At 41.8% G+C, this 25,493-nt stretch overlaps 2 protein-coding genes across 9 annotated transcripts in view; one reads left to right on the forward strand and one right to left on the reverse strand.

Annotated features, from left to right (window-relative positions):
• The window catches only part of LTN1 (listerin E3 ubiquitin protein ligase 1), a 57,272-nt gene extending 49,682 nt beyond the window's left edge, over positions 1–7,590 (forward strand). For both annotated transcript variants that reach the window (XM_066259585.1, XM_066259584.1), the window contains exons 28-30: positions 1,841–2,035; positions 3,893–4,060; positions 4,980–7,590. In XM_066259585.1, the coding sequence (XP_066115682.1) occupies positions 1,841–2,035; positions 3,893–4,060; positions 4,980–5,042 (426 nt within the window). In that variant the 3' untranslated portion in view covers positions 5,043–7,590. The remainder of the gene's footprint in view (positions 1–1,840; positions 2,036–3,892; positions 4,061–4,979) is intronic.
• On the reverse strand, positions 1–25,366 carry N6AMT1 (N-6 adenine-specific DNA methyltransferase 1). Of its 7 annotated transcripts, none has more exons than XM_066259589.1 (6): positions 24,395–24,775; positions 22,241–22,327; positions 19,483–19,573; positions 18,589–18,672; positions 15,113–15,254; positions 8–605 (listed from the first exon to the last, which is right to left on the reverse strand). In XM_066259589.1, exons 1-6 carry the CDS (start codon positions 24,712–24,714, stop codon positions 217–219), a joined length of 1,113 nt encoding a protein of 370 aa, XP_066115686.1. In that variant the 5' UTR covers positions 24,715–24,775; the 3' UTR covers positions 8–216. The 7 variants fall into 7 exon arrangements, with proteins under 7 accessions (XP_066115687.1, XP_066115686.1, XP_066115685.1 ...); XM_066259588.1 differs by having other exon boundaries at positions 9–605; positions 24,386–24,775; XM_066259591.1 differs by lacking the exon at positions 24,395–24,775 and adding an exon at positions 24,785–25,366 and having other exon boundaries at positions 38–605.
• Positions 25,367–25,493: the final 127 nt, after the last annotated feature.

The following is a 25,493-nucleotide window of genomic DNA, read 5'->3' on the forward strand; positions in this document are numbered from 1 at the left end:
TTATAGAAAATACCTACTCTGTTTTCTGATTTTTGTGTATCAAATCTCAGTATTGAAGCACAGATTGAAATAATAGTATGATTTCATTTCCTCTACCAAGTAGTTCTGAAGATTCATTAGTTTATGTAAAAATCTATACTGGGATACCTACAGATGCCAGGTCCTGTGTGCGCACAGTGTAGTGGGCAGCAGTGGTCCTGCCCTCGTGACGTACAGTTAGTACCGGGAAGGAGAGACACTGTGCTTTGCCTTGGAAATGGGAAGATGGCCTGTGGAGAGGAGGAGTGCTCTCTGATCACAGTGGGGAGGTTTGTCAGCTGAGGGAGTAGGGGAGACTTTATAGAGGAGGGCTGCTCTGAGGTGGGCAGGACTTTGTTCTGGGGAAATACTTGGGAAGGCATTTAGTGCAGAGAAAACAGTGGCAGAGCCAAGGCATGGAGTGAGAATTTCTGTGATCGCCCAAGAAAGGGCTAGTACCTCAGGATTCACGGGGAGTAGGGTTCCTGAAGGTGCACAGTCAGAGGCCAGGCAGCATCTGTGATGATTCAGGCTGCAGTAGGAAAGGTCCCCAAGGACAGGCTGAAAGAGCTGGTTTTCTTCAGCCCCTGAAAAGTGACAGGTCAGAGTTACCATCTGTGGAACTGCCCTGGTTGCGAGCTAAAGTCTGGACTGGGGCAGAGGGAGCAGTGTGGCAGTGGGGAGATTGGCATAGATGCTGGAGTGCAGAGCAGGCCAGAGTAAGGCAGGTCAGTGGGAATGTAAACAGGGCAGGGGGGTGGAGATTTATTCACACCTGCAACAGGAAAAGACAGAAGAAATTTAAGATGGTTTCTAGCCTGGGAATAGAAAAGTCAGAAGAATAGGTTTGTAGAGGATAGTCATTTGTGTTTTGTGTTGAGTTTGCAGTGCTCTGTGAAAACCAGAACCAGGGACAAATGTTCTGGCTCTGAAGTTCAGGAGAAGGCTGTGGTAGAGAAAGACTTGGGAGACATCTAAGTACACGTGGTACTGTATACCCTGGGAGACAAGGAATAGTTATTAATTCATTCTGTCATTTGTCTATTCAAAAAGTACTTGTATAATGGTAAACTTATTAAAATATATTGTTTTGGGAACAGTGTATTTCTTGTTAAACAAACTTGGAATGTCATAAAATTACAATAAAATACAGTTGGCTCTCGTTACCTATGGTTTGTCAATCCACGGATTCAGGCAATGTCGGATCAAAAATCAGAGTTGGGCCTGACCAGGAGGTGGCGCAGTGAATAGAGCGTTGGACTGGGATGCGGAAGGACCAAAGTTCGAGACCCTGAGGTCACCAGCCTGAGTGTGGGCTCATCTGGTTTGAGCAAAGCTCACCAGCTTGGACCAAAGGTCGCTGGCTCGAGCAAGGGGTTACTCGGTCTGGTGAAGGCCCGTGGTCAAGGCACATATGAGAAAGCAATCAATGAACAACTAAGGTGTCGCAACGAAAAACTAATGATTGATGCTTCTCATCTCTCTTTGTTCCTGTCTGTCCCTGTCTATCCCTCTCTCTGTCTCTGTAAAAAAAAAAAAAAAAAAAAAAAAAAAAAAAATCAGAGTTGGTTTCCAGAGATGTGGACCCATGAACTGAGAGACTTGTGCCTTTGCAGACTTTTGGTATTGGGGGGGGGGGGGCTGCCATCGTTCTTGCAGATACCGAGGGACAACTGTTTTAAATATATCATGTCAAATAAATGAATGTGTTTACATTTTCTTTGAATTAGAACTTTGGCTGCTAATAGTCAACCTATCAAAATGCTTCTTGCATGAAAGAAAGGAATTTGATAAAACAAATATCGCCGTTCGTGTGTTGCAGGTTAAAGCTCGAGCAACTACTCGAGAAGTGATGGCTACTTACAGCATTGAGGACATCGTTATTGAGCTCATAATACAGCTGCCATCTAACTACCCGCTGGGCTCCATCACGGTGGAGAGCGGGCGGCGTGTGGGGGTGGCCGTGCAGCAGTGGCGGAACTGGATGCTGCAGCTGAGCACCTACCTCACTCACCAGGTGGGTGTCCATGCTTGGCCTTGGCTGAGAGGCTGTGGTCTGCTGCTGCTGCTGCTGCTGCTGCTGCTGCTGCCGCCAACAGCAACAGAACTGAAACTCTCCTGCCCAAGGGGGGACGGGGTCACCGCTCCTCGGAGGAGCACAGATCTGTTCCTAAAGGACGTGAACCTGCCATGCTGGTTTAGTTTTTAAAGCGCTATGGTTTTCTTTTTCTGGTGTTTGAGAGGAACTGATTTGACTTTACTGACATTATAGAAAAATACATGATATTAAGGAGATTATTTGAGAAGGAATATTTTTGTAAGATGCCCAACAAAGGAACATGTCTGAGCAACTTTTATTCTAATGTTTCAACTCTCTTCCTGGGGTCATAGAGATCCCAGTACTTTGAAAGACCTTTGACCTTTTCTAAGGTTTTATTTATTGATTTTTGTAGAGCAGAGCGAGAGAGAGAGAGAGAGAGATATGGGAGGGGGGCAGGAAGTTTCTACTTTTAGTTGCTTCTCATATGTGCCTTGACCGGGCAAGCCTGGGGCTTCGAACTGGTAACCTCAGCGTTCCAGATCGACACTATCCATTGTACCACCACAGGTCAGGCAAGAAAAGTTATTTTAAAAGAAATATATTCTCTGATTTGTAGAGGTAGAACAAATCAGCAACTGAGAAGATGAGATGATTAATCATTTTACTTAAAAATTAGTAGAAGATTGGCTGACTTCTGGTGGTGCAATGGATAGAGTGTCGACCTGTAATGCTGAGGTCACTGGCTCGAAACTTAAGGCATGTACAAGAAGCAAGCAGTACACAACTAAAGTGAAACAACTGTGAGTTCATGCTTCTCATCTCTCTCTCCCACACCCACCCTAAAAAAATTTAGGAGAAAATCTAAATGATTGGATTATTAAGAGTTTCACTGAGCTACAACCTGAGACTGAACCATGAGTGTTTTGTAGAAGCCTTTTTTCCAATGTGTATTTATTGATTTGAAAGAATGTATCTGGTTTCTAAAACTTGGGTGGTCATTTTAAAAACCAGTGTTAATAAAACTTAAAAGATGTGAATACAGGCACTGGCTGGTTGGCTGAGCGGTAGAGCGTCGGCCTGGCGTGCGGGGGACCCGGGTTCGATTCCCGGCCAGGGCACACAGGAGAAGCACCCATTTGCTTCTCCACTCCCCCCCCGTCCTTCCTCTCTGTCTCTCTCTTCCCCTCCTGCAGCCGAGGCTCCATTGGAGCAAAGATGGCCCGGGCGCTGGGGATGGCTCCTTGGCCTCTGCCCCAGGCGCTAGAGTGGCTCTGGTCGTGGCAGAGCTACGCCCCCTGGTGGGCAGAGCATTGCCCCTGGTGGGCGTGCCGGGTGGATCCCAGTCGGGCGCATGCGGGAGTCTGTCTGACTGTCTCTCCCCGTTTCCAGCTTCAGAAAAAAAAAAAAAAAGTGATACAGCAAAACGGTCTCCAAATTTTAACTCAACTTAAAAAAAAAATTTGTGTGTGTGTGACAGAGAGAGAGGGACAGATAGGGAAAGACAGACAGGAAGGGAGAAGAGAGGAGAAGCATCAGTTCTTAATTGCAGCACCTTAGTTGTTCATTGATTGCTTTCTCTTATGTGCCTTGACTGGGGGGCTACAGCAGAGTGAGTGACCCCTTGCTCAAGCCAGTGACCTTAGGTTCAAACTGGCGAGCTGTGCTCAAACCAGGTGAGCTTTCGAACCTGGGTCCTCTGCATCCCAGTCTGATGCTCTATCCACTGCACCACTGCCTGGGCAGGTCTCAACTTAAAAAATTTTGAATTTGAATAAACAGCTAATTGGTTTTCTTCAGTGTCGATTCATTTTTTTTTCTTTTTCTTGTTAACAGAATGGAAGTATTATGGAAGGCTTAGCATTGTGGAAAAATAACGTGGACAAACGCTTTGAGGGTGTTGAAGATTGCATGATCTGTTTTTCGGTCATTCATGGTTTCAATTATTCTCTTCCCAAAAAAGCCTGTAGAACATGCAAGAAGAAGTTCCATTCAGCCTGCTTGGTGAGTCTAAAAATAAATTCACTTTATAATTTTATGTACATTATGTGTATGTGATATATAACTTTGGAAACAATAAAGGATAATTGTAGTTAGTGGGAGACATATTAAGATGATTTCTCACAATTGGAAAAGGCAATGAGTAAATTATTGAGAATGGGAGTATCAAAGCATTTTAGTCATTGGGTACTGGTAATACAGCTCTCAGCTCTCAGAAATTGGTGGTGTTTTAAGACCTGGACCATCAAGTAAACAAAAAATTGGAACTGAGGGCCACCTGGCATCAGTGCCCCTGGCTCTTTTTAAACATCACACTGCTGTTCAGTTGCTTTGCCAGAGGTTTTCCTCACGGTCTTGGTGATGTGTACATGCAACTCGTTGAGTCAGGCTGCAGCCTTTGGAAGAAACACTGAGTCATGTTGATCTTGAGATGAATGGAAGGAGCGAAAATGTCAGTGTTCTCCCTTTTTTACTGCATCGTTTTAAGGTTACTTTATTTTTTTAATTAATTATTTTTAAGTGAGAGGAGGGGAGATAGTGAAGCAGACTCCTGCATGCTCCCTAACCAGGATCCACCCAGCAACCCCATCTGGGGCTCATGCTTGAGTACCAAGCTATTTTTAGTGCCTGAGGCTGATACGTTCCAGCTGAGCTCTCCTCAGAGCCCGGGGCCAGTGCTTGAACCAGTTGAGCCACTGGCTGCAGGAGAAAAAAGGGGAGAGAAGGGGGAGAGAGAGGGGAGGAGAAGCAGATGGTTGCTTCTCATGTGTGCCCTGACCAGAAATTGAACCCGAGACTTCCTCATGCTGGGCGGACACTATATCCACTGAGACAGCCTGCCAGGACCCATTTTAAGGTTAACTTAGATGTATAAAATGACAGCTTTAAAGTTTTGTTAACATTTAAAGTTTTTCCTTTTCAGTACAAATGGTTTACATCTAGCAACAAATCCACTTGTCCACTCTGTCGTGAGACCTTTTTCTGAGATTCCCCCACTGGAAGTGACCCCTGAAGCAAAGCAAAGGCAGGGCGCATCGCATGGCTCTATCCGTAAGTGCTGGTGCAAGGAGGCCAGGGAGCATGCTTTCCACAGGACCCGCTCTGGAAAGTGACTGGTCCAGGGACCCTGAATCAGGTCTGCTTGTCATTAGATGGCTTTGTAAATGTTTGAAAACCTTTTATTTTACATATGACTATTCTGTATTTGAGAGAAATTATTTATATTAATAGCTTAATCTCTTTGTATATTTTAAAATAAATTTGGAAAAACCTTAAATTACAGATTTGGAATTTGTGAAAGCATTGTACAACTCTATTATATTGCTAAATCCATTCAATTTATTGATCTTATGTTCCAGAACAGTTTAGTAAGGGAAATGAATTGAGAAGAGTGATTTATACCTACTGATATTTTAAGACTTATTTATTAGTTTTGACAACAAAAGTAATTAGTATCTGGTATTTTTAGATTATTTTAATGATAAAAGTGACACTCAGCTATAAAAGTAGCTTCTCTTACGCTATTCGGAGCACACTCTGAAGTGCTACACACAGGAGTGTGAACTGAATTTCACGGTGCCCCCATCTGTGAAGCTTGTGCAGGTCAGAGGATTACATCCATGACCCTGACCTTGGCTGTGGGAAATGACTCTGCATTTATGAAATGTGAATGAAGACTTGTCAGTGACTTTATTAGTCAGTGCAGGGAGTCTCCAGAGAGTGAGAATGTGAGAGAACAGGAATTAGATTATTTCATTCATGAAACAAAGTGGTAATTACCCCTCTATGCCGAGGGAAGAAATAAATGAGTATTTCTGAAATATTAGATAGGTGGAAAAAAAATTTGTAATGCTGTAGATGGCTTTCAATTTGTAAGTGAATTTTGTTATTCTTACTGACCAAAGTTATATTAAGTTAGATTAGAGGGAGCAAAGTTTTCCAGCCATGTTAAGAATTTTTAGTACCAAGTGAAATGTGATGTAACAGGCTACAGTGGAGCAGGTGCGACCTTCCCTCGGCCATAGCACTGTCCCCTTAATAATTTTATTTCAGTCTTCCATTACATGGGAATATTCTAACAGCAAGGTTACTGGAAGATCCACCTCTGTTGCAAATGTTTAATTGGCAAAAAGCAACTCATGTTAAAATTACTGCTTACCCTGAAATGGGTAAAATGGTTATCACTAAGATAGTGTGGATGTGCTCGGGGTATTGTGGTTGAGAGTGAAGTATTACATGAGTTACAGATCCCTGGAGCTGTATTTGTAGGTTCAGTGTCCTACCCAATTCTGTCTTTCTCTGGAACTTTTTCTGGAGTATTTATAATCTTACAACCTTGAGGCCCAAAGAATCAGTAAGTGAAGTACAGATGACAGAATCCTACTACCTCTTCTTAACCCCTTTCTTAAAATACTCTCTCTTCCCATGTCTCTCTCCGGCATAGTAATCCCAAAGTATGTATTACTTAGTGAGAGTTACACACTTTCTCTTTCAGAATTGTTTTGTAACAAGAGTTTGTTTATAACTTTTCCAGTATTGGTACTTCTTGGCTTCTGACCCAAACCCCAGGTCGGAAAGTAAAGGGACAGATGGAGCATTGCTCTCCACCAGGGGGTTCAGGCACCAGGTTCTCGTGAAACCCTATGACCAAGTGGGTATGTGCTCTTTACATTTAGGACTCTTAAAACATTTCTTTGAGAGTTCTGTATATAAATGTAAAGCTAGTTTCTGTTTATAGACTAAAAATAAAGCTTTCCAAAATGAGACAAATTCAGAATACCGCATTAATTACAGGTTTACTTATATAGCTTTGATAACTCTAGCGCATCCCTTAACATTCTAGCACAAGGACATAAAATTGCATGAGAGCCAAAGCCCATTAGCAAAATTATTAATTTAAAAGCCTAATGTAAATTGCAAATTTTAGAATTTATTTTAAACTCTTATTTATCACATGCTCTAATGTATGTACATAAGTTTTTGTGGCTAAATTAATGTTATTACTAAATAAGTTTTTGTGCTGTGAATAATTAAAGTTATCATTATACCATATGTGCCCATTAAAATTCTTTTTAATTGCAAAATATGTCAAATATACAGAATAATACTAATATAAATGCTTTTGAACTCTTCACAAACTATTTTGCCATATTTGCTTCTGATTTTTAAAGAAATAAAATGTTACTCTCTTGTGCTCCTCCCTGAGGCCATTTCTTTCTCTTACTGGAGCTAATCTCCTCTGAAGGTAGTGGGACCCCTTTCCACTGTCAATGTTTAAATGTTACAACATGCTGATATCCAGAAATATTATACAGTGGCCTTTTAAATAATTTATATTTGTGAATGAATATCTTTTGTATGTTATCTTTTGCAGCTGGCTCTTTTACTCACTATAACTGCTGCTCAGTCACGCCACCAGTTTGCTCACCCATTCCCCCATGCAGCACCATTGCGCTCATCACTTGTGCTGTCTGAACAGGATGTATGTGTAGGTTCTTGATAAAGTTTTCTCATGCAAATGTGCTCTGTCTTCTGGACAAATGCCCCATAGTGGAACTGCAGGTAGCAGATACCTACACTCTATAGCCTTAGATGTTGTCACACTGCTCTCCACAGTAGTTAGTATACAAGTCTGCACTCCAGTGGCACTAAAAAGAATTCTAGTGTTCCTCCTCATCATCAACTGTCAGTCTTACCAGACATTTAAAGTTTTCCTGTCCTGGCTTAGATAGGTCGGTTGGTTAGAGCCTCGTCCCGAACTGCAGAGGTTGCTGGTTAGATTCCCAGTCAGGGCACATACAGGAGCATATCGACGTTCCCCTCCCTCCCCCCCCCCTCCTCCCTCAAATCAATAAATAAACAAATAAGTTAAGCATTAAAAGTTTTTCAGTCAGAGCTGAGAGATAGTAGGTTTTTCTATTTTAAAAAAATTTTTATTTATTGATTTTAGCGAGGAGGAAGGGAGGGAAAGAGAGAGAAAGACAGGCTCTGCTCCTGTATGTGCCCAGACCGGGGATCAAACCAGCAACCTTCGAGCTTCAGAATGATGCTGTAACCAACCAAGCTGTCCACCCAGGGCAGTAGGCTTTTATTTTCATATATATATACCTGGCTAGAGATAATCAGCTTCATTTCATATATTTATTGGTCATTTTGTGAATTTATGTATATGTTTATTTTTCTCTTGGATTATGTATATTCCTGTGATAACAATGCTTTATTACAAGGCTTCTAGTACAGGGCTTACCGTAACTTTAACATGGTCTATGGCTGTCTTTAAATTTTACAGAAATTTCCAGTTTAAGGTAGTCATATTTATCATCCTTTTTATTTATAGTTCCCTGAGGTTTAAAAAAACTAAGCCTAATTGACCTGAAATTAAATCTTATGACTGTTGCAAGGTGGAAATCCTTTTTTTTCTTTTGTTTGTATTCATTGATTCTAGAGAGAGGGAGAGAGAGAGAACCATCAACCTGTTGTTCCACCCATCCATGCATTCATTGGTTGTCTCTTTGTTCCCCAGTCCAGGATCAAATCCTCAAGCTTGGCATAAGTGGACAACACTCCAGCCAACTGAGTCACCTTCCCAAGGCATAAGGTGGAAATCCTAATCCATATTGATAGCCAATTCTCATAGCATCATTTATTAGGTAGTATACCCATCCCCAGTGGACTCTGTGCTGCCTCTCCTGGCACCGAATCCCATGTCTGTAGATTGGTTTTTTGGCTCTGTATTCTATTCCAGAGATCTATTGATCTGTGTTAATTCTCCACTTTATTTAAGAAAAGGCTTTATAATAAATCTTGAGGGGTGGGTAGGGCCCTCTACTCTTGCTCTTCCCGACTGTCCCTGGAGGGGCTTTGTCTTCTCTCCCTTTCCCCACTTGTTTGCATCATGGCCAGTCTGTCCTAATGAGTCATCTCATGGAAGAATTTGGCAAGTGTCCATCTTTGGTTTTCTCTGGTGTGACCGGGGGTGGGGGTGGGGGTCTTCTGGCTTTGCCAGATCTTATCCTTAGGGCCTTACAACCCAGTTATCCTCACTTTATTTACAAAATTGGAGAGAAAAATTTTGTATATTTGTAGTAGAATTCTTGAACCTCTCCATGAATTTGTCTTTCTGTTTTATAAAGTTCAGGGGAGGCCTCCCTGGAAGCCTTACAAAGTCAGAAACCTAAAGTTGCCACATAGGATGGTCTGAAATTAAAACTTTATAACTAAAAGCAAGTCATAGCAGGTAGTCCTGTTGTGGCCAGTATCTTTCCTGACAAAGGTCAGTCTTTACCTTAACTGAACCTGTCGTCTTTTTTGCACTATGATAACATATATACTGTGATAACATCCCTTTCGAATATAAAAATAATTTTTTTTCAGACTCCTCAAAGTACAACGACCACACACAGAAATCCCCTCATGGCTATTATCAGGTTAATTGCTGTCCTGCACCTGGCTGTGCAAAGAAGTGTCTGTTTCTTTTACTTTGTATCCAGTTCCAGTCTCCTGCATCCGCCCTAACCTGTCACCAGTGGATTTCATGTCAGCCCCACATCTTCCCCTTGGGTATGTTTATTCTGAAATATAAAATAAGCTGTAAAATTGCTACTGTCTGGAGCATTTTCTCAATCCATTGAAATTTTGCTTCCCTACAGTTGTCAGTTTGTCTCAAATAAACTCATAAAAAATTCTTACAGGTTTGGACATTCCTTACATTGGCCAGGGTATTTAGCATGGGCATGTGCTTTTTAAGGACACCCATTTTCTTTAGGCAGTACCAAGGCATCAAATACAGTGGTCCCTCGTCTACCACGGGGCTTAGGTTCCAGAACTCCCCACAATACGTGAAAATCTGCGAAGTAGCGACCTTATATTTATTTTATTTATATATATTTTAAGCCTTTATAAATCCTCCCCACACTGTTATTAACCTTCCCCACACTCGTAAATACTTCCTATGCTCTTAAACACTTTCTACACTCTTAAACCTTACGTAATTTTAACATACAAAATTCTATATGGGAACTCACCTGTGAATAGACAGTAATATTCTTTTAATATGTTTTAATTAATATTTTTATATTGTTTTCAAATTTTTAGGCTAGAAAATGCTTATTTTACCGCAAAATTAATTAAAATACATAAAAATACCTATATACCGCAAAATCCCATGATAAAGCGAAAAATCCGTGATACAAAATTAGATATATACAATTTTAAAATCAATGATACAGTGAGACCACAAAAAGTGAGCTGCAATATGGCAAGGGATGACTGTAATTTGTATCTATGGTGTACAGATTTTACAGGGATACCTGGGTGGTTAGGAAATCTCAGTTTCCATGGCATTCCAAATTCAGATGCTTTTCCAAAAATACTCTGGCTGCAGTCTGTTGTTTTACTCTGTATTTTTAGCAGTGGCTTCTAGCTTCCATTCTTCCTATTTAGAAACTATGTTGTTATTGTAATTATTCCTTCATCTCAGGGGTTGGCATACCTATTAAAGTGACAAGTAGTATTTTGTGGTTTGCAGGCCACACGGTTTCTGGTCTGTTGTAAAGACTCAGTTCTGTCATAGCAACCAAAGCAGCCATCAGCTACCTGAAAGGGCTGCCTGTGTTTTAAGACTTCAGCTGCAAAACAAGTTTGCTAACCCTGCTTAACAGTGATATGTGCCTTTCCTTTGTCTGGTCTTAGTCTCTGCTTCTGATGTCTGGAGTGTCACTACTGTATGTCTGCTTGTGGGTTTCTCTTAGTCCTGTTCATGCTTCTAGGCTGTATCCTTTTGTGTGTGTGATACAGAGAGAGGGACAGATAGTGACAGACCAGAAGGGATAGAGATGGAAAACATCAATTCTTCAGTGCAGCACCTTAGTTGTTCATTGATTGCTTTTTTATATGTGCCTTGACCGGGGCGGGGGGGAGGGGTTACAGTAGAGCGAGTGACCCCTTGCTCAAGCTAGCGACCTTGTTCCCAAGCCAGTGTGACCTTGGGCTTCAAGCCAGCGACCTTCGGACTCAAGCCAGTGACCATGGCGTCATGTCTATGAACTCACACTCAAGCTGGATGAGCCCACCACTCAAGCTGGCAACCTTGGTATTTTGAACCTGGGTCCTCTGCGTCCCAGTCTGATGCTTTGTCCACTGCGCCACCGCCTAGTCAGGCTAGGTTGTACCTTCTTTATACGTCAATTCTGGAAAAATATTAGCCATTATCTTTATATTGTCTCTTACATTCTTTTTTTAGGACTCTTACTTAGCTAGACCTTTGCATTCTATCCTACATAATCATTTTCTTTTTAGTTGTTTACCCTGTCCATTATGGTTTTTGATTTCAGTATTTCTGTTTCTTTATTTTATGGTTTTATTTATTGATTTTACAGAAAAAGATGGGGACCAAGAAGTATCAACTCGTAGTTGCTTCACTTTAGTTGTCATTGATTGCTTGTCATATGTGCCTTGACTGGGCAAGCCCAGGATTTTAAACTAGCAGCCTCAGTGTTCCAGGTCAACGCTCTATCCACTGTGCTACCACAAATCAGGCTCAATTTCTCATTTATAAAAGTTGTTATTAATTTGTTCTTTCTAAATATACTACTCACAAAAATTAGGGAATATTTCAGAATGAATATGAAGATATAAAATATCCCATAATTTTTTTAAAAATTTTATTTATTCATTTTTAGAGAGGAGAGAGACAGAGAGGGAGAGAGAGGAGAGAGAGACAGAGAGAGAAGGTGGGGAGGAGCTGGAAGCATCAACTCCCATATGTGCCTTGACCAGGCAAGCCCAGGGTTTCAAACCGGCGACCTCAGCATTTCCAGGTCGACGCTTTATCCACTGCGCCACCACAGGTCAGGCAATTTTTGTGAGTTTAGTATCCTGTGTGCTTTTATTTGTGGTTAATTCTTCAAACATTCTAGAACCTGAAGATAAGTTACACTATTTATGTTCTGTAGGTGTCCAATCCTGTTTTTTCCTGTTCTTACTGATCATAGTTAATTTCTTGGAGATCAGTGGTCTAGTTTTAATTTTTTGATGTTACTGTTGCTACCTCATATATATTATATAGTATAAATCCTACACAGAGTGTAGCACAGGCCTGGGGTCTGATTTCTCACATATTACTATTTTTCTATTCAAGGCCCAAAGTTATTTTTTCCCTAGGGCTAAAGGATACAATTTTACAGGTCCTCTCTTTTTTTTTCATATGTAAGTTTTTAATTTCTAGCAGTGATATATGCAGCCTCCTCCTGAAGGCTCAGGGCTGGTTCTCATTGACCACGGTGACATTAGCACCCTTTTCCACACTGGTATTGCTATCTTGTGTTTGTATAATGTAGCTCTTTGGCCACTGTGCTACTTTGCTGGGGCTGCCATGACAAAACACCACAGGCTGGATGGCTAAAACAACAGAAATTAATTTTCCCATAGTTCTGGAAGCTGGCCATCTGAGATCAAGGTTCTTGGCAAGTTCAGTTTTCTTCTGAGGCCTTTCTCTTTGCTTGCTCTGTGTTATATTGGCTTCTTGTCTCACATGGTGTTTCTGCCGTGTGCTGTGCAAACAGCCCTGGTGTCTCTGTGTTCTAATTGCTTTTATAAGGACACCGGTCAGACTGGGTTAGGGCCCACCCACATGATCCCCTTTTAACCTAATTATCTCTTCAAAGGCCCTACCTATCTAATAGTACAGTCACATTCTCAGACCCTGGTAGGGGAAGAGCTTCAGCATGAGGTGGGGGTGGGGGAACACATTCAGTTCATAACAGTTATATATGTGAAGCTTTTGGTGTCTTTTATGTAGCATTTCTGTGTTTTAAGTTTGTGTTGATAGAAGTCCTCTATGCTAATTTAAAAGCGTTTCAAACATTTTATGAAAAAAATTCAATATCCCATTCCCCAAAATTGGAACTTAAAGCCCACAATAAAATTCTAAGGGTTTTTTTTAAATCTTTTTTTTCTTCCTGGGATACAAAAATGCCCCACCCTCCTACCTTTCTTTATGTGATAGAATTTTGACAAATTTACCTGTTAACCAAAAGATAACTTCAGTTTCAAAACACAGTGAATACAGTCAACTTCAATAACTGTATCTTTGTATATTCACTGTAATATGTATTCCTATGTATACTGAATATAGCGTATTCTTCAATATAACATAGAACAGACCCTGTGTATTAGGACTTGCTGAACTTCAGGACTGAAAGGACTTCTTGACCTGCTCGCCTAGTAAGTGCAGTCATCCCCTGTAGACCTTTCATCTTCATTGTTTTCAAAATTTCTTCTAAAATGAAAATGAAAAGTAAAATCCTGCTGAATTATTTGGTGAAGTATATATATTCACTAAACAGTTTAATAAATAGCAGAAACTGTCAAAAGTGATATTCATCTGAGAACACAAGGTTTACCAAGTAAACTTCTATTAAAGTGAGCTTCAAACAAATGGGAGCACTTATATTTTCAAGCTGTTACTGAGATTTCTAACCAGACTGAATAGTCTGCGTTGTCATGGAGCCTGCTCTAGACTCAACAAAAACATTAATTATACTTGTTATTATAGCAAGTAAGTAGTGTTTAGTTACTAGACTCTGATCTCTGCCTTATGTCCTTCTCTTTGGATTAAAAATGTCAGTGAGCCCTGGCTGGATGGCTCAGCGGTAGAGCATTGGCCCAGCATGTGGAAGTCCCGGGTTCAATTCCCAGATAGGGCACACAGGAGAAGCGCCCACCTGCTTCTCCACCCCTTACCCTTCTCTTCCTCTCCCGCAGCCAGGGCTCAAAGGGCTCAAATGGTTCGAGGAACACTGGCCCCAGGCACTAAAATAGCTTGGTTGCCGAGCGACAGAGCAATGGCCCCTGATAGAGCATTGCCCGGTAAGGGGCTTGCTGGGTATATCCCAATCAGGGTGCATGTGGGAGTCTGTCTCTCTGCCTCCCCACCTCTCAATTAATTTTAAAAAGAAGTGTCAGTGAGGGCTTGAGCAAACTGTACTGTAATAATGCACAGCAGTAGGAAATAAAGTATCCTATTTATTTTTTCTTTTTTATTTATTTATTTTTTTTTCTGAAGCTGGAAACGGGGAGAGACAGTCAGACAGACTCCCGCATGCGCCCGACCGGGATCCACCTGGCACGCCCACCAGGGGCAATACTCTGTCCACCAGGGGGCGACGCTCTGCCCCTCCGGGGCGTCGCTCTGCCGCGACCAGAGCCACTCCAGTGCCTGGGGCAGAGGCCAAGGAGCCATCCCCAGCGCCCGGGCCATCCCTGCTCCAATGGAGCCTTGGCTGAGGGAGGGGAAGAGAGAGACAGAGAGGAAGGAGGGAGTGATGGTGGATAAGCAAATGGGCGCTTCTCCTATGTGCCCTGGCCGGGAATCGAACCCGGGTCCCCCCGCACGCCAGGCTGACGCTCCACCGCTGAGCCAACCGGCCAGGGCCAGTATCCTATTTCTTTTAGGCATTTTTAAGAAAACAAAACCTTCCCTTTTGTAAACAACATTAAAAAGACTGAACTAAGAAAATGAAGTTATAAAATAAAAAGAAAGAAACACCTAATAGTCATGATGTGATTTGAGGGGCTGAGGATATAAGGTATATAAAAAAAAAAGAAACTGAGGTGTACAGAACAGGAGAAGAAAGATTATGTCAATCTAGTTACAAAGTAATCTGAAAGCTGAAGTATAAACATCCATACTAGGGGACAGCTTTCACAGTGAAACTTCAGCTGAACTAAAGAGGATGTAGCAGAACTGACAAGGGCATGCCGACCAGAGGAAAGAGAATTCACAGTATTGAGGGTGGGGTGTTGGGAAAAAATTACAGATTTTGTATTTAAATACTAGTTTAGAAATTTGGGAGAAACTGCCCCTTCCCCCAAAAAAGACAATACTTTTTAAAACCCCAGATCAACCTTTTAGAATCCCACTTTCAACATGTGCTGTATCATCTGTCATCAGTGATTATATTCATAATGCTCCAAGTTATAAATTATAGTCTTTGACACTATGAACCTATGATTTCAGTAAAGTCAGCGGTTTAAAGATAAACTTGCATGTAGTACCTGGATTGTTTTCCTTAGTGGTAACTAAATAGAACAGCCCTCTTGGCGAAAGGAGATCTGGAACCAGCGGAAAGAATCTGTCCATGACTTCGCGACCATTTCTGCCACCAGCCCACGCTGCCTGTATTCCATGACTTCCTACCTGTGACCAATGAGAAAGATTGTTCTGTTTTCACTCAACTCACATTGAGAATCACAAACTTGATCTTTTTGACAAATAACATTCACCAAACAAGTAAATACTTCATCCTCTGTCTAGGAGGCAGTCAAGTTTAATCTGAGTCCTACCATTTCTAAGCCTTGTGACCTTATATAAATTTGTAATCTTTTTTTTTTTTTTTGTATTTTTCTGAAGCTAGAAACGGGGAGAGACAGTAAGACAGACTCCCGCATGTGCCCGACTGGGATCCACCCGGCACGCCCACCAGGGGGTGACGCTCTGCCCTCTGGGGCGTCGCTCTGCCACAACCAGAGCCACTCTAGCACCTGGGGCAGAGGCCAAGCAGCCATCCCCAGTGCCCGGGCCATCTTTGCTCCAATGGAGCCTCGGCTGCGGGAGGGGAAGAGAGAGACAGAGAGGAAGGAGAGGGGGAGGGGTGGAGAAGCAGATGGGCACTTCTCCTGTGTGCCCTAGCCGGGAATCGAACCCGGGACTTCTACACGCCAGGCCGACGCTCTACCACTGAGCTAACCGGCCAGGGCCTAAATTTGTAATCTTTGTGAATTAATTTCCTCCCTTATCTGTAAAATTAGAAAAACAACTGTCCCAACTATAAAGTTAGAAATAGGATAATTAATAATTTTTGTCTGCTGTTAGGGAAAAAAAATGAGAAAAAGTTTGAAACCACTGCCCTGTACACATTAAGGGCTGAATAAGGTTGTAACTATTCGTACAATGCTTACATTGAGAGACAGAGGTAATTCTTGTACTTACTGAACAAACAAGAAACTAGAAGGGAGAGGAGCTTGTATTGTAAAGAGATTTACTTTTCAGGAAGTTTCAAAGTGTCCCACCAAATCTGGTTGTCTTCTAGATTAACAATAGACCTTTTTAGGAACACATTTAGCACATTATTTTCCCATAATGATCTAATTCTACTGTAGAAATAGTACCCATGAGAGTTTATACACAAACATTTATAGAGCCTTACCATTGTATATTATTTTTAAAACAAGAGTATTTTGAAGAAATCACCCAAAAAACTACTTTAACCCTAACAAGTATTCTTTTTATTTCCTTCAATGGTGTTTTCCCAAGCTCTAAATTATATATGACTTCCTTTTTTTCTTTTTGTAAGAGAGAGGGAGGGACAGACAAGAAGGAAAAGAAATGAGAAGCATCAACTTGTCCTTGCGGCACCTTAGTTCATTATTTTCGCATATGTACCTTAACTGGGGGATGTGGGGCAGGGGAGATGCTCTAGCTGAGCCGGTGACTCCTTGCTTAAGCCAGCAACCTTTGGGCTCAAGCCAGTGACCGTGGGATCATGTCTATGATCCTATGCTCAAAACATTGACCCCGTACTCAAGCTGGTGAGCCCATGATCAAGCCTGCAACCTTGGGATTTTGAACCTGGTCCTCAGCATCCCAGGCCGATGCTCTACCCACTGTACCACCACCTAGTCAGGCCCATTTTTTCCATCCTTGATGTTTGTTCCCAATAGTGCTTGCCTAGAGAGCTGTATTACATTGTTGACCACTCACAAGTTAACTCGTGTTTCATGACCAATTGACCACTCACAAGGTAACTCATGTTTGCACTTGCATTAGCTATTTCAATTTTTGAAACTCAGGATGATATAGTATTATTGTATTTGTGAACTGTATTTCGCCCTGAGAGTCGAAGTTCCCAAAGTAGCACACCGTTCTATATTCTCATGGGGACTCCTTTTCTTCCCACTCCTCCAGGCGTGAGACTGCAAAATCGAAGGTAGGGTAAACAAAAACAACCTAACACTTCTAGTACTTCTAAAAGAGCTCCTTAGATGAATTCACCTTTTAGGCTTTCAGGACAACTAAAAGACCACGTTTTAGAAAAAATAGTCACTATATAAAAAAAATAATCCAACTAGAACGTACATGTAAAATGTGTGTTTCAAAAGGAAAGCGCAGCAAAACCAGATATATTTGCAAAACATGTTGCATACCATTGCATGTAGGTGATTGCTAACAGTATACCACACCAAAAAATTACTAAAATATATAATATGTAGCAGATATGTACAAAGTTTTGTTTAAATTCATTATGTATAAGTAAAGTATACTGAAGTTAATTTAGATTGTTTCACTTTCATACTCAATTACAAAAAAATAGCGGGTAACACAACTTCTGCGTAAAATTGCCGTCAACAATGTGTTAAGTTGCATTTCCATCAACTGCTGTTTATGTCATGACGATGGACTTGCCTTGTTGAGTTTATTTATTTTATTTTATTTTTTTGTATTTTTCTGAAGCTGGAAACGAGGAGAGACAGACAGACTCCCGCATGCGCCCGACCGGGATCCACCTGGCACGCCCTCCAGGGGCGACGCTCTGCCCACCAAGGGGCGATGCTCTGCCGCAACCAGAGCCACTCTAGCGCCTGGGGCAGAGGCCAAGGAGCCATCCCCAGCGCCCGGGCCATCTTTGCTCCAATGGAGCCTTGGCTGCGGGAGGGGGAGAGAGAGACAGAGAGGAAGGAGGGGCGCGGGGGGTGGAGAAGCAAATGGACGCTTCTCCTATGTGCCCTGGCCGGGAATCGAACCCGGGTCCCCCGCACGCCAGGCCGACGCTCTACCACGCCAGGCCAACGCTCTACCGCTGAGCCAACCGGCCAGGGCCGCCTTCTTGAGTTTATATGTCAGCAGATTAATGGCTTCTGAGTTTCTTGATTGCATCAGTAGTAACAGGAGCTACACTGACCTTTCCATCTTGGTGCAGATGAACGTAACGCTTATCAGCCTTGCCAGAGAATGATCTTGAAAGAAGGAAACAGGCAGCATAACCACTGTTTGACTTTGTCAGCTGTGTGCATTTTCTCTTTAAATTGGGAAATACTTACTGTGAATCACCACTTCATCACTACATTTTTAAAATCATATATTTCAAGATACATTCCCCCCCCCCCACTTCCTGATAACATCTGTGAAAGGAGAAAACCTGACACTTTCAAAAAGAATTCCTACATGAATCTTGCGGTGATTAAAAGTATCTTTTTGCAAATTTGTCATTCATGATAAATGGTGTGTGTATGCACACACATGCACATGAATTTAAATACCATGGCCTGATCTCTGCGATTTTTGAAAAGATAGGGGTCTGTCTGTATTACCGTTAGTGTTAGGGTCATTTCCTATGTCTACTAATAGTATCTGGTCACTGACAGGAGTGATATCCAAGCAGTTTGTGTTAGCAGCTGACATTGTATGATGTAAGTCATTTGATTTTCAAAAACAGTAGATAGCATTTACCATTAAATTTTGTTGTATGTCTTACCTCTTCAGGGGGAGTCACTACGTAGGGAGGATTAAACACCAGAAGATCAACTTTTTCCTTCAATCTTGGTAGCAAGCCTTTGACCTAAATGTTTAACGATTGTCAGACTTTTAAGCCAGAGTATAAATTAAATCAATCATCTTGAAAAGTACCTCTCATGTTTTTAGGGGAAAAAAATGTATTGGAAGGCCAGACAAATAAAGAGAAATGGAGATGAAGATTTTTACATTTCCATTCAGATAAAGATTATATGAAATTACCTAAAAATAAGGAATTAGACTAGCAGAGCACCGATGATGTTTAGGAGTCTCAGCTCGTTAGCAGCTCACCTGTACAATCAAGGTTCAGTTTCAGAAGATAAAATGAGGAAGGTCTAATTTTGTACATATGTTCTGTATAGGTCTGGACAGAACTTTAAAGCTGTAGCCTCTGACTTAAACATTTATTTTTTATAACCAAGAGAAATATTTTATGAAATGACCCAAGTTAATTGAAAACTAGATTCACTCTGCAAGGGATTGCTAAGATATAAGGTCGAGACATGCAAGCACCTGTTACCATGAAGGAAGACTGGCTCGGCACAGAGCCATCAGAGAGAAGCTCAGACCTAGGAAAAGACACCTATAACATCATTTCACTGCCTATAGTCAGTTGTGCCTGAAGCCAGTTTGAAGTGGATTCTCTGTCGCCGTGACAGATAGATGCCTGATATATGCAAGGCAATAGAAATCCCCTGTGAATTTTGGATAAGAAGGACTGTATCAGTCAAGAATGTACTTTATAAATGATGACATGTGCTGCTTTGTATGTAAAAAACTAATTATTCAAGTTTCTTTGACTTTCACTTATTTGAAAAGGAAAGTATTATTGGGCAAAAATGAACAAACAGCTCACCAAATCTGTAATCACGGGTTGTAAGTGAACTCTGTTACAGCGTGCTGTCTCCAAGGTACAAGCAGCTGCCTCAGGGTTAATATCAGTGCACCTGTAAACAGAGAGGAAAGAAAACTGCATCCTATGTCCAGGAAACATATCTGTTACTGAAAAAGCATGAGAGATTGCATTCCTTTTACATGACGTGGATTTAGAAAAAAATTTGAATGCTTTAATAACAGCAAAAAGCACAGGTGTGTTATGCTGATGAAAAAGATTGTTACACTGATACGACGTGCATGAGGAAAAAGAAATACACCATAGCCGAGCACACATCTGAAGGGACTAACTAAATCATGAATCCACTGAAGGAATATTCTGCCGTCAAAAATGAAAGTCAAGGCCCTGACCAGTTGGCTCAGTGGTGGAGCGTCGGCCTGGCGTGCAGGAGTCCCGGGGTCGATTCCCGGCCAGGGCACACAGGAGAAGCACCCATCTGCTTCTCCACCCCTCCCCCTCTCCTTCCTCTCTGTCTCTCTCTTCCCCTCCCGCAGCCAAGGCTCCATGGGGGCAAAGTTGGCCTGGGCCCTGAGGATGGCTCCATGGCCTCTGCCTCAGGCACTAGAATGGCTCTGGTTGCAACAGAGCAATGCCCCAGATGGGCAGAGCATCGCACCCTGGTGGGCATGCCGGGTAGATCCCGGTCAGGCACATGCAGGAGTCTGTATGACTGCCTCCCCATTTCCAACTTCAAAAGAAAAAAAAAAAAAAATGAAAGTCAAAAGGAATTTTTTTAAAGAAAAATGCTCATGATACAATGTTAATTGAAAAAACACAGAAAATGGAGAAAAAACAGGAATAGTTGGATCATCTGGGCAAAATCTAGAGGGGTTTTTTTTTTTTTTTTTTTTTTTTTGCAAGACAGAGGTGGAGGGACAGACAGGGACAGACAGACAGGAAGGGAGAGAGATGAGAAGCATCAATTTTTTGTTGCGGCACCTTAGTTGTTCATTGATTGTTTTCTCATATGTGCCTTGACGGGATGGGGGCTACAGCCAAGCCAGTGATCTTGGGCTCAAACCAGCAACCATGGGGTCATGTGATCCCATGGTCAAGCCGGTGAACCCACGCTCAAGTTGGTGAGCCTGCACTTAAACCAGATGAGCCCATGCTCAAGCATGCAACCTCGGAGTTTCAAACCTGGGTTCTCAGCATCCCAGGCTGATGCTCTATCCACTGTGCCACTGCCTGATCAGGATGTAGGTAATTGTTATCATTATACTTTTATATACTTAAATTTTCTAAAAAGAAATTCTGGTAACTTTCACTTTTTTCTGATAATCAAATTATTTACCTAAAAAAACAGAGAAGACTTAAAATTCTTATGCTGCATCTATAATTACAGTTATAATTTGTAGAAAAGTTAATTTGCAGTCTGAGTCCTTGCTATTCTTAAATAGACATGATCAGATACATGTTATCTACTTATAAAAGTGATTTCCAAAGATCTATACATAAGACCTGAAACAATTAAGTACATAGAAGAAGACATAGGTACTCAACTCATGGACCTGGGTTTTAAAGAGCATTTTATGAATTTGACTCCAAAGGCAAGAGAAATGAAGGCAAAAATTAATGAATGGGACTACATCAGACTAAGAAGTTTTTGCTCAGCAAGAGAAACTGATAACAAAATAATCAGAAAGCCAACTAAATGGGAAATGATATTTTCAAACAACAGCTCAGATAAGGGCCTAATATCCAAAATATACAAAGAACTCATAAAACTCAACAAACAATCCAATAAAAAAATGGGAAGAGGACATGAACAGACACTTCTCCCAGGAAGAAATACAAATGGCCAACAGACATGAAAAGATGCTCATCTTCTTTAGCTATTAGAGAAATGCAAATCAAAACGGCAATGAGATACCACCTCACACCTGTTAGATTAGCTATTATCAACAAGACAGGTAATAGCAAATGTTGGAGAGGCTGTGGAGAAAAAGGAACCCTCATATACTGTTGGTGGGAATGTAAAGTAGTACAACCATTATGGAAGAAAGTATGGTGGTTCCTCAAAAAACTGAAAATAGAACTACCTTATGACCCAGCAATCCCTCTACTGGGTATATACCCCCAAAACTCAGAAACATTGATATGTAAAGACACATGCAGCCCCATGTTCATTGCAGCATTGTTCACAGTGGCCAGGACATGGAAACAACCAAAAAGCCCATCAATAGATGACTGGATAAAGAAGATGTGGCACATATACACTATGGAATACTACTCAGCCATAAGAAATGATGACATCAGATCATTTACAGCAAAATGGTGGGATCTTGATAACATTATACGAAGTGAAAGAAGTAAATCAGAAAAAACCAGGAACTGCATTATTCCATACGTAGGTGGGACATAAAAGTGAAACTAAGAGTCATTGATAAAAGTGTGGTGGTTATGGGGGGAGGGGGGAAAGGGAGAGGGAAAGGGGGAGGGGGAGGGGCACAAAGAAAACTAGATAGAAGGTGACAGAGGACAATCTGACTTTGGGTGATGGGTATGCAACAAAATTGAACGACAAGATAACCTGGACTTGTTATCTGTGAATATATGTATCCTGATTTATTGATGTCGCCTCATTAAAAAAATAAAATTATTAATAAAATAAAATAAAATAGTAAACATAAAAAAAGTGATTTAATTCAAGCAATATTTATAGTACTTATAGTGAATCAGTAGAAGATGTGGATGAATTTGATATTCTAACACTTACATGTACAAAGCTTGAGGACCTATCATGGAGGCTAGGAATGTGGATACCACTCCAGACCCGGACCCCACTTCAAGGCATATTTCCACTCTAAAAAACAGAAAATAATATTAGTACATTAGCATTAAAACACATTTTAGAAAATAACTCACATGCTACTTTTACTCTGTATTTATCCAGCATTATCACCACCTGCAAACATGGAAATATGAAAGAAATTTGTAAATAAGCTAATTTCTGACAACTACTTCATGCTCACTTAATAATGCATAGCTCAAAATTGTTAAAATTTTGGGTGTGTAATTTAAGTCCATTAAATAGCAATATGACTGTCAATTAATTATTTCAGAATATTACATTAAAACTATGGAATCCTGACCAGGCGATGGCACAGTGGACAGAGCATCGGCCTGGCATGCAGATGACCCAAGTTCAAAACCCTGAAGTCGCCGGCTTTAGTACAGGTTCATCCAGCTTGAGAGCAGGCTCACCAGCTTGAGTGCAGGGTTGCTGGCTTGAGCGTGAGATCAAAGACATGACCCCAGGGTTGCTGGCTTGAACCCAAGATCGCTGGGGTCACTGGCTCAGCTGTAGCCCCCTTGACCCTACCCCAACAAGGCACTTATGAGAAAGCAATCAATGAACAACTAAGGTGCTACAACAAAGAACTGATGCTTCTCATCTGTCTCCCTTCCTGTCTGTCAGTCCCGGTCTGTCTCTCTTTCTCAAAAAAAAAAAAAAAAAAAAAGAATGCTAGCTCCATTCTACTGTATTTTGTCATTCAATTTATTTCCTTGCATATGATCACATACATACATATATATTTATATGTGTGTATGTGTATATATAAAGCATCAATTATCCTCATTACAGAAATATGTTTGATGATAGGATTTGGGGTCTCACCTATACCTATCTCCCCAAGCAACCACTGAACAACAAACCTAGGGGTTTCTAACTTTTGAGATCAGTGAACCTATCTGACAAACCTGTATTATACTGTAAGAATGTTTGTTGAATCTTACCAGGTGGCTTCTATTTGAAAATAACTGTCGTGGTCTTATATTTAAAATTCCAAGACCACCCTGGCTGGTTAGCTCAATGAGTCAGAGCATGGTCCCAAAACTGCAAGGCTGCATGTTCCATCTTTGGTCATGGCACATTGTGGGAAGCAACCAGTGAATGCATAAATAAGTGGAACAAAATGAATGCTTCTCTCTCTCTCTCTCTCCCTCCCACGCTCTAAAGTCAATAGGTTTTAAAATTCCCATGCTGTTAAAAATAAAATAAAATTTATTTTTTTTAATTCCATGAGAGGAGGGGAGGCAAAGAGACAGATTTAGACATGAGCCTGACAGGATCCACCAGGCAAGCCCAATAGGAGGTGATGCTCATAGGCTCAGCAAGGAAGCTCTTAGCGCCAGAGGCAGAGGTCATGGAGCCATCTTCAGCTCCCAGGGCCAACTCACTCCAATGGAGCCCTGGAGGAAGGAGGGGAAGAGAGAGAGAAATCAGAGAGGGAGGAGTGGAGAAGCAGATGGTCATTTCTGTGTGCCCTGACTGGGAATCAAACCCGGGACATCCAAACGCCGGGCCAACGCTTTACAAATGAGCCAACCAGCCAGGACCTAAATAAAATTTCAAGACCCAAAATTATCAAGACTTTATACCAAAATCAGTTCCCTGTACAGCATACTGTGCAACACAGTGTGTGCTTGTGAAACGGTCTGAGATATCCTGCCTTATACATCAGTACTGTTCCTATACCCAAGTAAATCCAAAGGTTCCATCCTTTATCATGAAAAACTAGTTTAATAAGAATGGGACCGTTTTATACAGGGAAAAACCTGACCAAACTTAAGAAGAATTAACACATATAATTGATCTTTAAAGCCTGATAGCGGTTTCATCCTGAGAAAACCAATTTCAAGTTTGAATCTTGAAATACACCTAAATACCAAAATTCCTTTGATTAGAAAATTTACAATGTAGGTATTCATTCTTTTATGTTAAAGTTTATAGTGAACATTTCAACAGGTCAATTTTATTATTTACAAGGAGCTAAGTAAAATTATGTATGCTGTTTGCTGCATGTAACTAAAATTTTTTTTCAATTAAATGAAAATTGCCGTTCCGGGGCCGCAGCACCTTTCCGACCTGAGTGGAGCTCCCTCCAGCGGCTTTGCAGCACGCCCTCCCCAGGTCTCAGCCTCGGCCCCCGCCCCTCCACTCCCGCTCGCGTCCGTGGCGCCAGAGTCCATCCCGTCAGGCACCGCGCGCCGGCGTGCACCTCCCACAACAGGTAGCGTCGGAGCCGGTGTGTCCCGCACGATACGTAAGGTCGCCGCCGTCAGAGCGCGTGCTGTCATCACCGGTGGACGGAAAGGACGTGCCCGGCCCACCGCCCCCTGTTCCTTCGGGAAATCGCCGGGGCGGCTTCCGGCGTCCGACTGCGCGGGTGTTACCTCGCCCCCCATCGGGGCGGCGGCGACAATCCTTTCCTTTGCCCTGTGCCGCCGCCTCTAGGACGGCACGCCAGGCGCTCACCGCGGGAGCTCGGCCACCGCCGCCTCGAGAGCGTCTAGCAGCAGAAACGTGTCCTCCGCGGGCTCGTACACGTCGCTGAACGCGCCACGGCCCACGTGCGCATACACCGGCGTGGGGGTACTGGTCACCGCCATCGTCCTCCAGCGCGTTCTAGCGCCTGCGCCAACACTACGCGTGCGCAGTGCCAGACGGTGGAGCCGGCAGTCGCCTTGGTGCTGATTTCTCGTGGCCGATTTTCCGTAGATGCTTTTGGAACTTCTAAATGGAAGGTTACGTAATCTGCACCTCCTGGCATTTGCTGTACTCTTGAGCACATTTAAACTTATTCCAGGTTATGGGTCAGCACCTGACAAGTCATCCTCAGTCGTTTTTGACTAAGTGGAATGTTTATTTTGCATTTTCAAGTTTTCTATTCCTAGTTAACAAAGAATGCAAAAATACACGATGGTTACGAAATTTTACATTTTTTTTACATCACTGAACTGTAAACTTTGAGCTTTAAGATTAATTTTTTATGAGCCCAAATTTTAATTCTGTTGGTGTTTATCAACTTATTTTGTATTTGTGCTCTTTTTATATAATATAAAAATTGGTGTTTAATCTAAGATTAACCTCCTGTTGTTTTCTTCTGGAAGCCTAATACTTTTAGCTTTCACATGTAGTCTGACCTATCCCTAATTAATGTGTACATTGTGAAAAATAAAGGTAG

The sequence above is a fragment of the Saccopteryx bilineata genome, chromosome 2 (genome assembly GCF_036850765.1).
Source record: "Saccopteryx bilineata isolate mSacBil1 chromosome 2, mSacBil1_pri_phased_curated, whole genome shotgun sequence".
In the NCBI taxonomy this organism is placed as follows: Eukaryota; Metazoa; Chordata; class Mammalia; order Chiroptera; family Emballonuridae; genus Saccopteryx; species Saccopteryx bilineata.

What these genes read in the sequence shown, in the direction of transcription:
- N6AMT1 (XM_066259588.1), bottom strand. Translation starts at nt 24,714, where the DNA reads ATGGGGGGCGAGGTAACACCCGCGCAGTCGGACGCCGGAAGCCGCCCC. An exon ending in TAGTGACTCCCCCTGAAGAG is followed by an intron (nt 15,255 to 18,588) that starts GTAAGACATACA and finishes CATTGGTCACAG; the next exon opens with GTAGGAAGTCATGGAATACA. An exon ending in CACTAAGGAAAACAATCCAG is followed by an intron (nt 606 to 15,112) that starts GTACTACATGCA and finishes GTCACTTTTCAG; the next exon opens with GGGCTGAAGAAAACCAGCTC.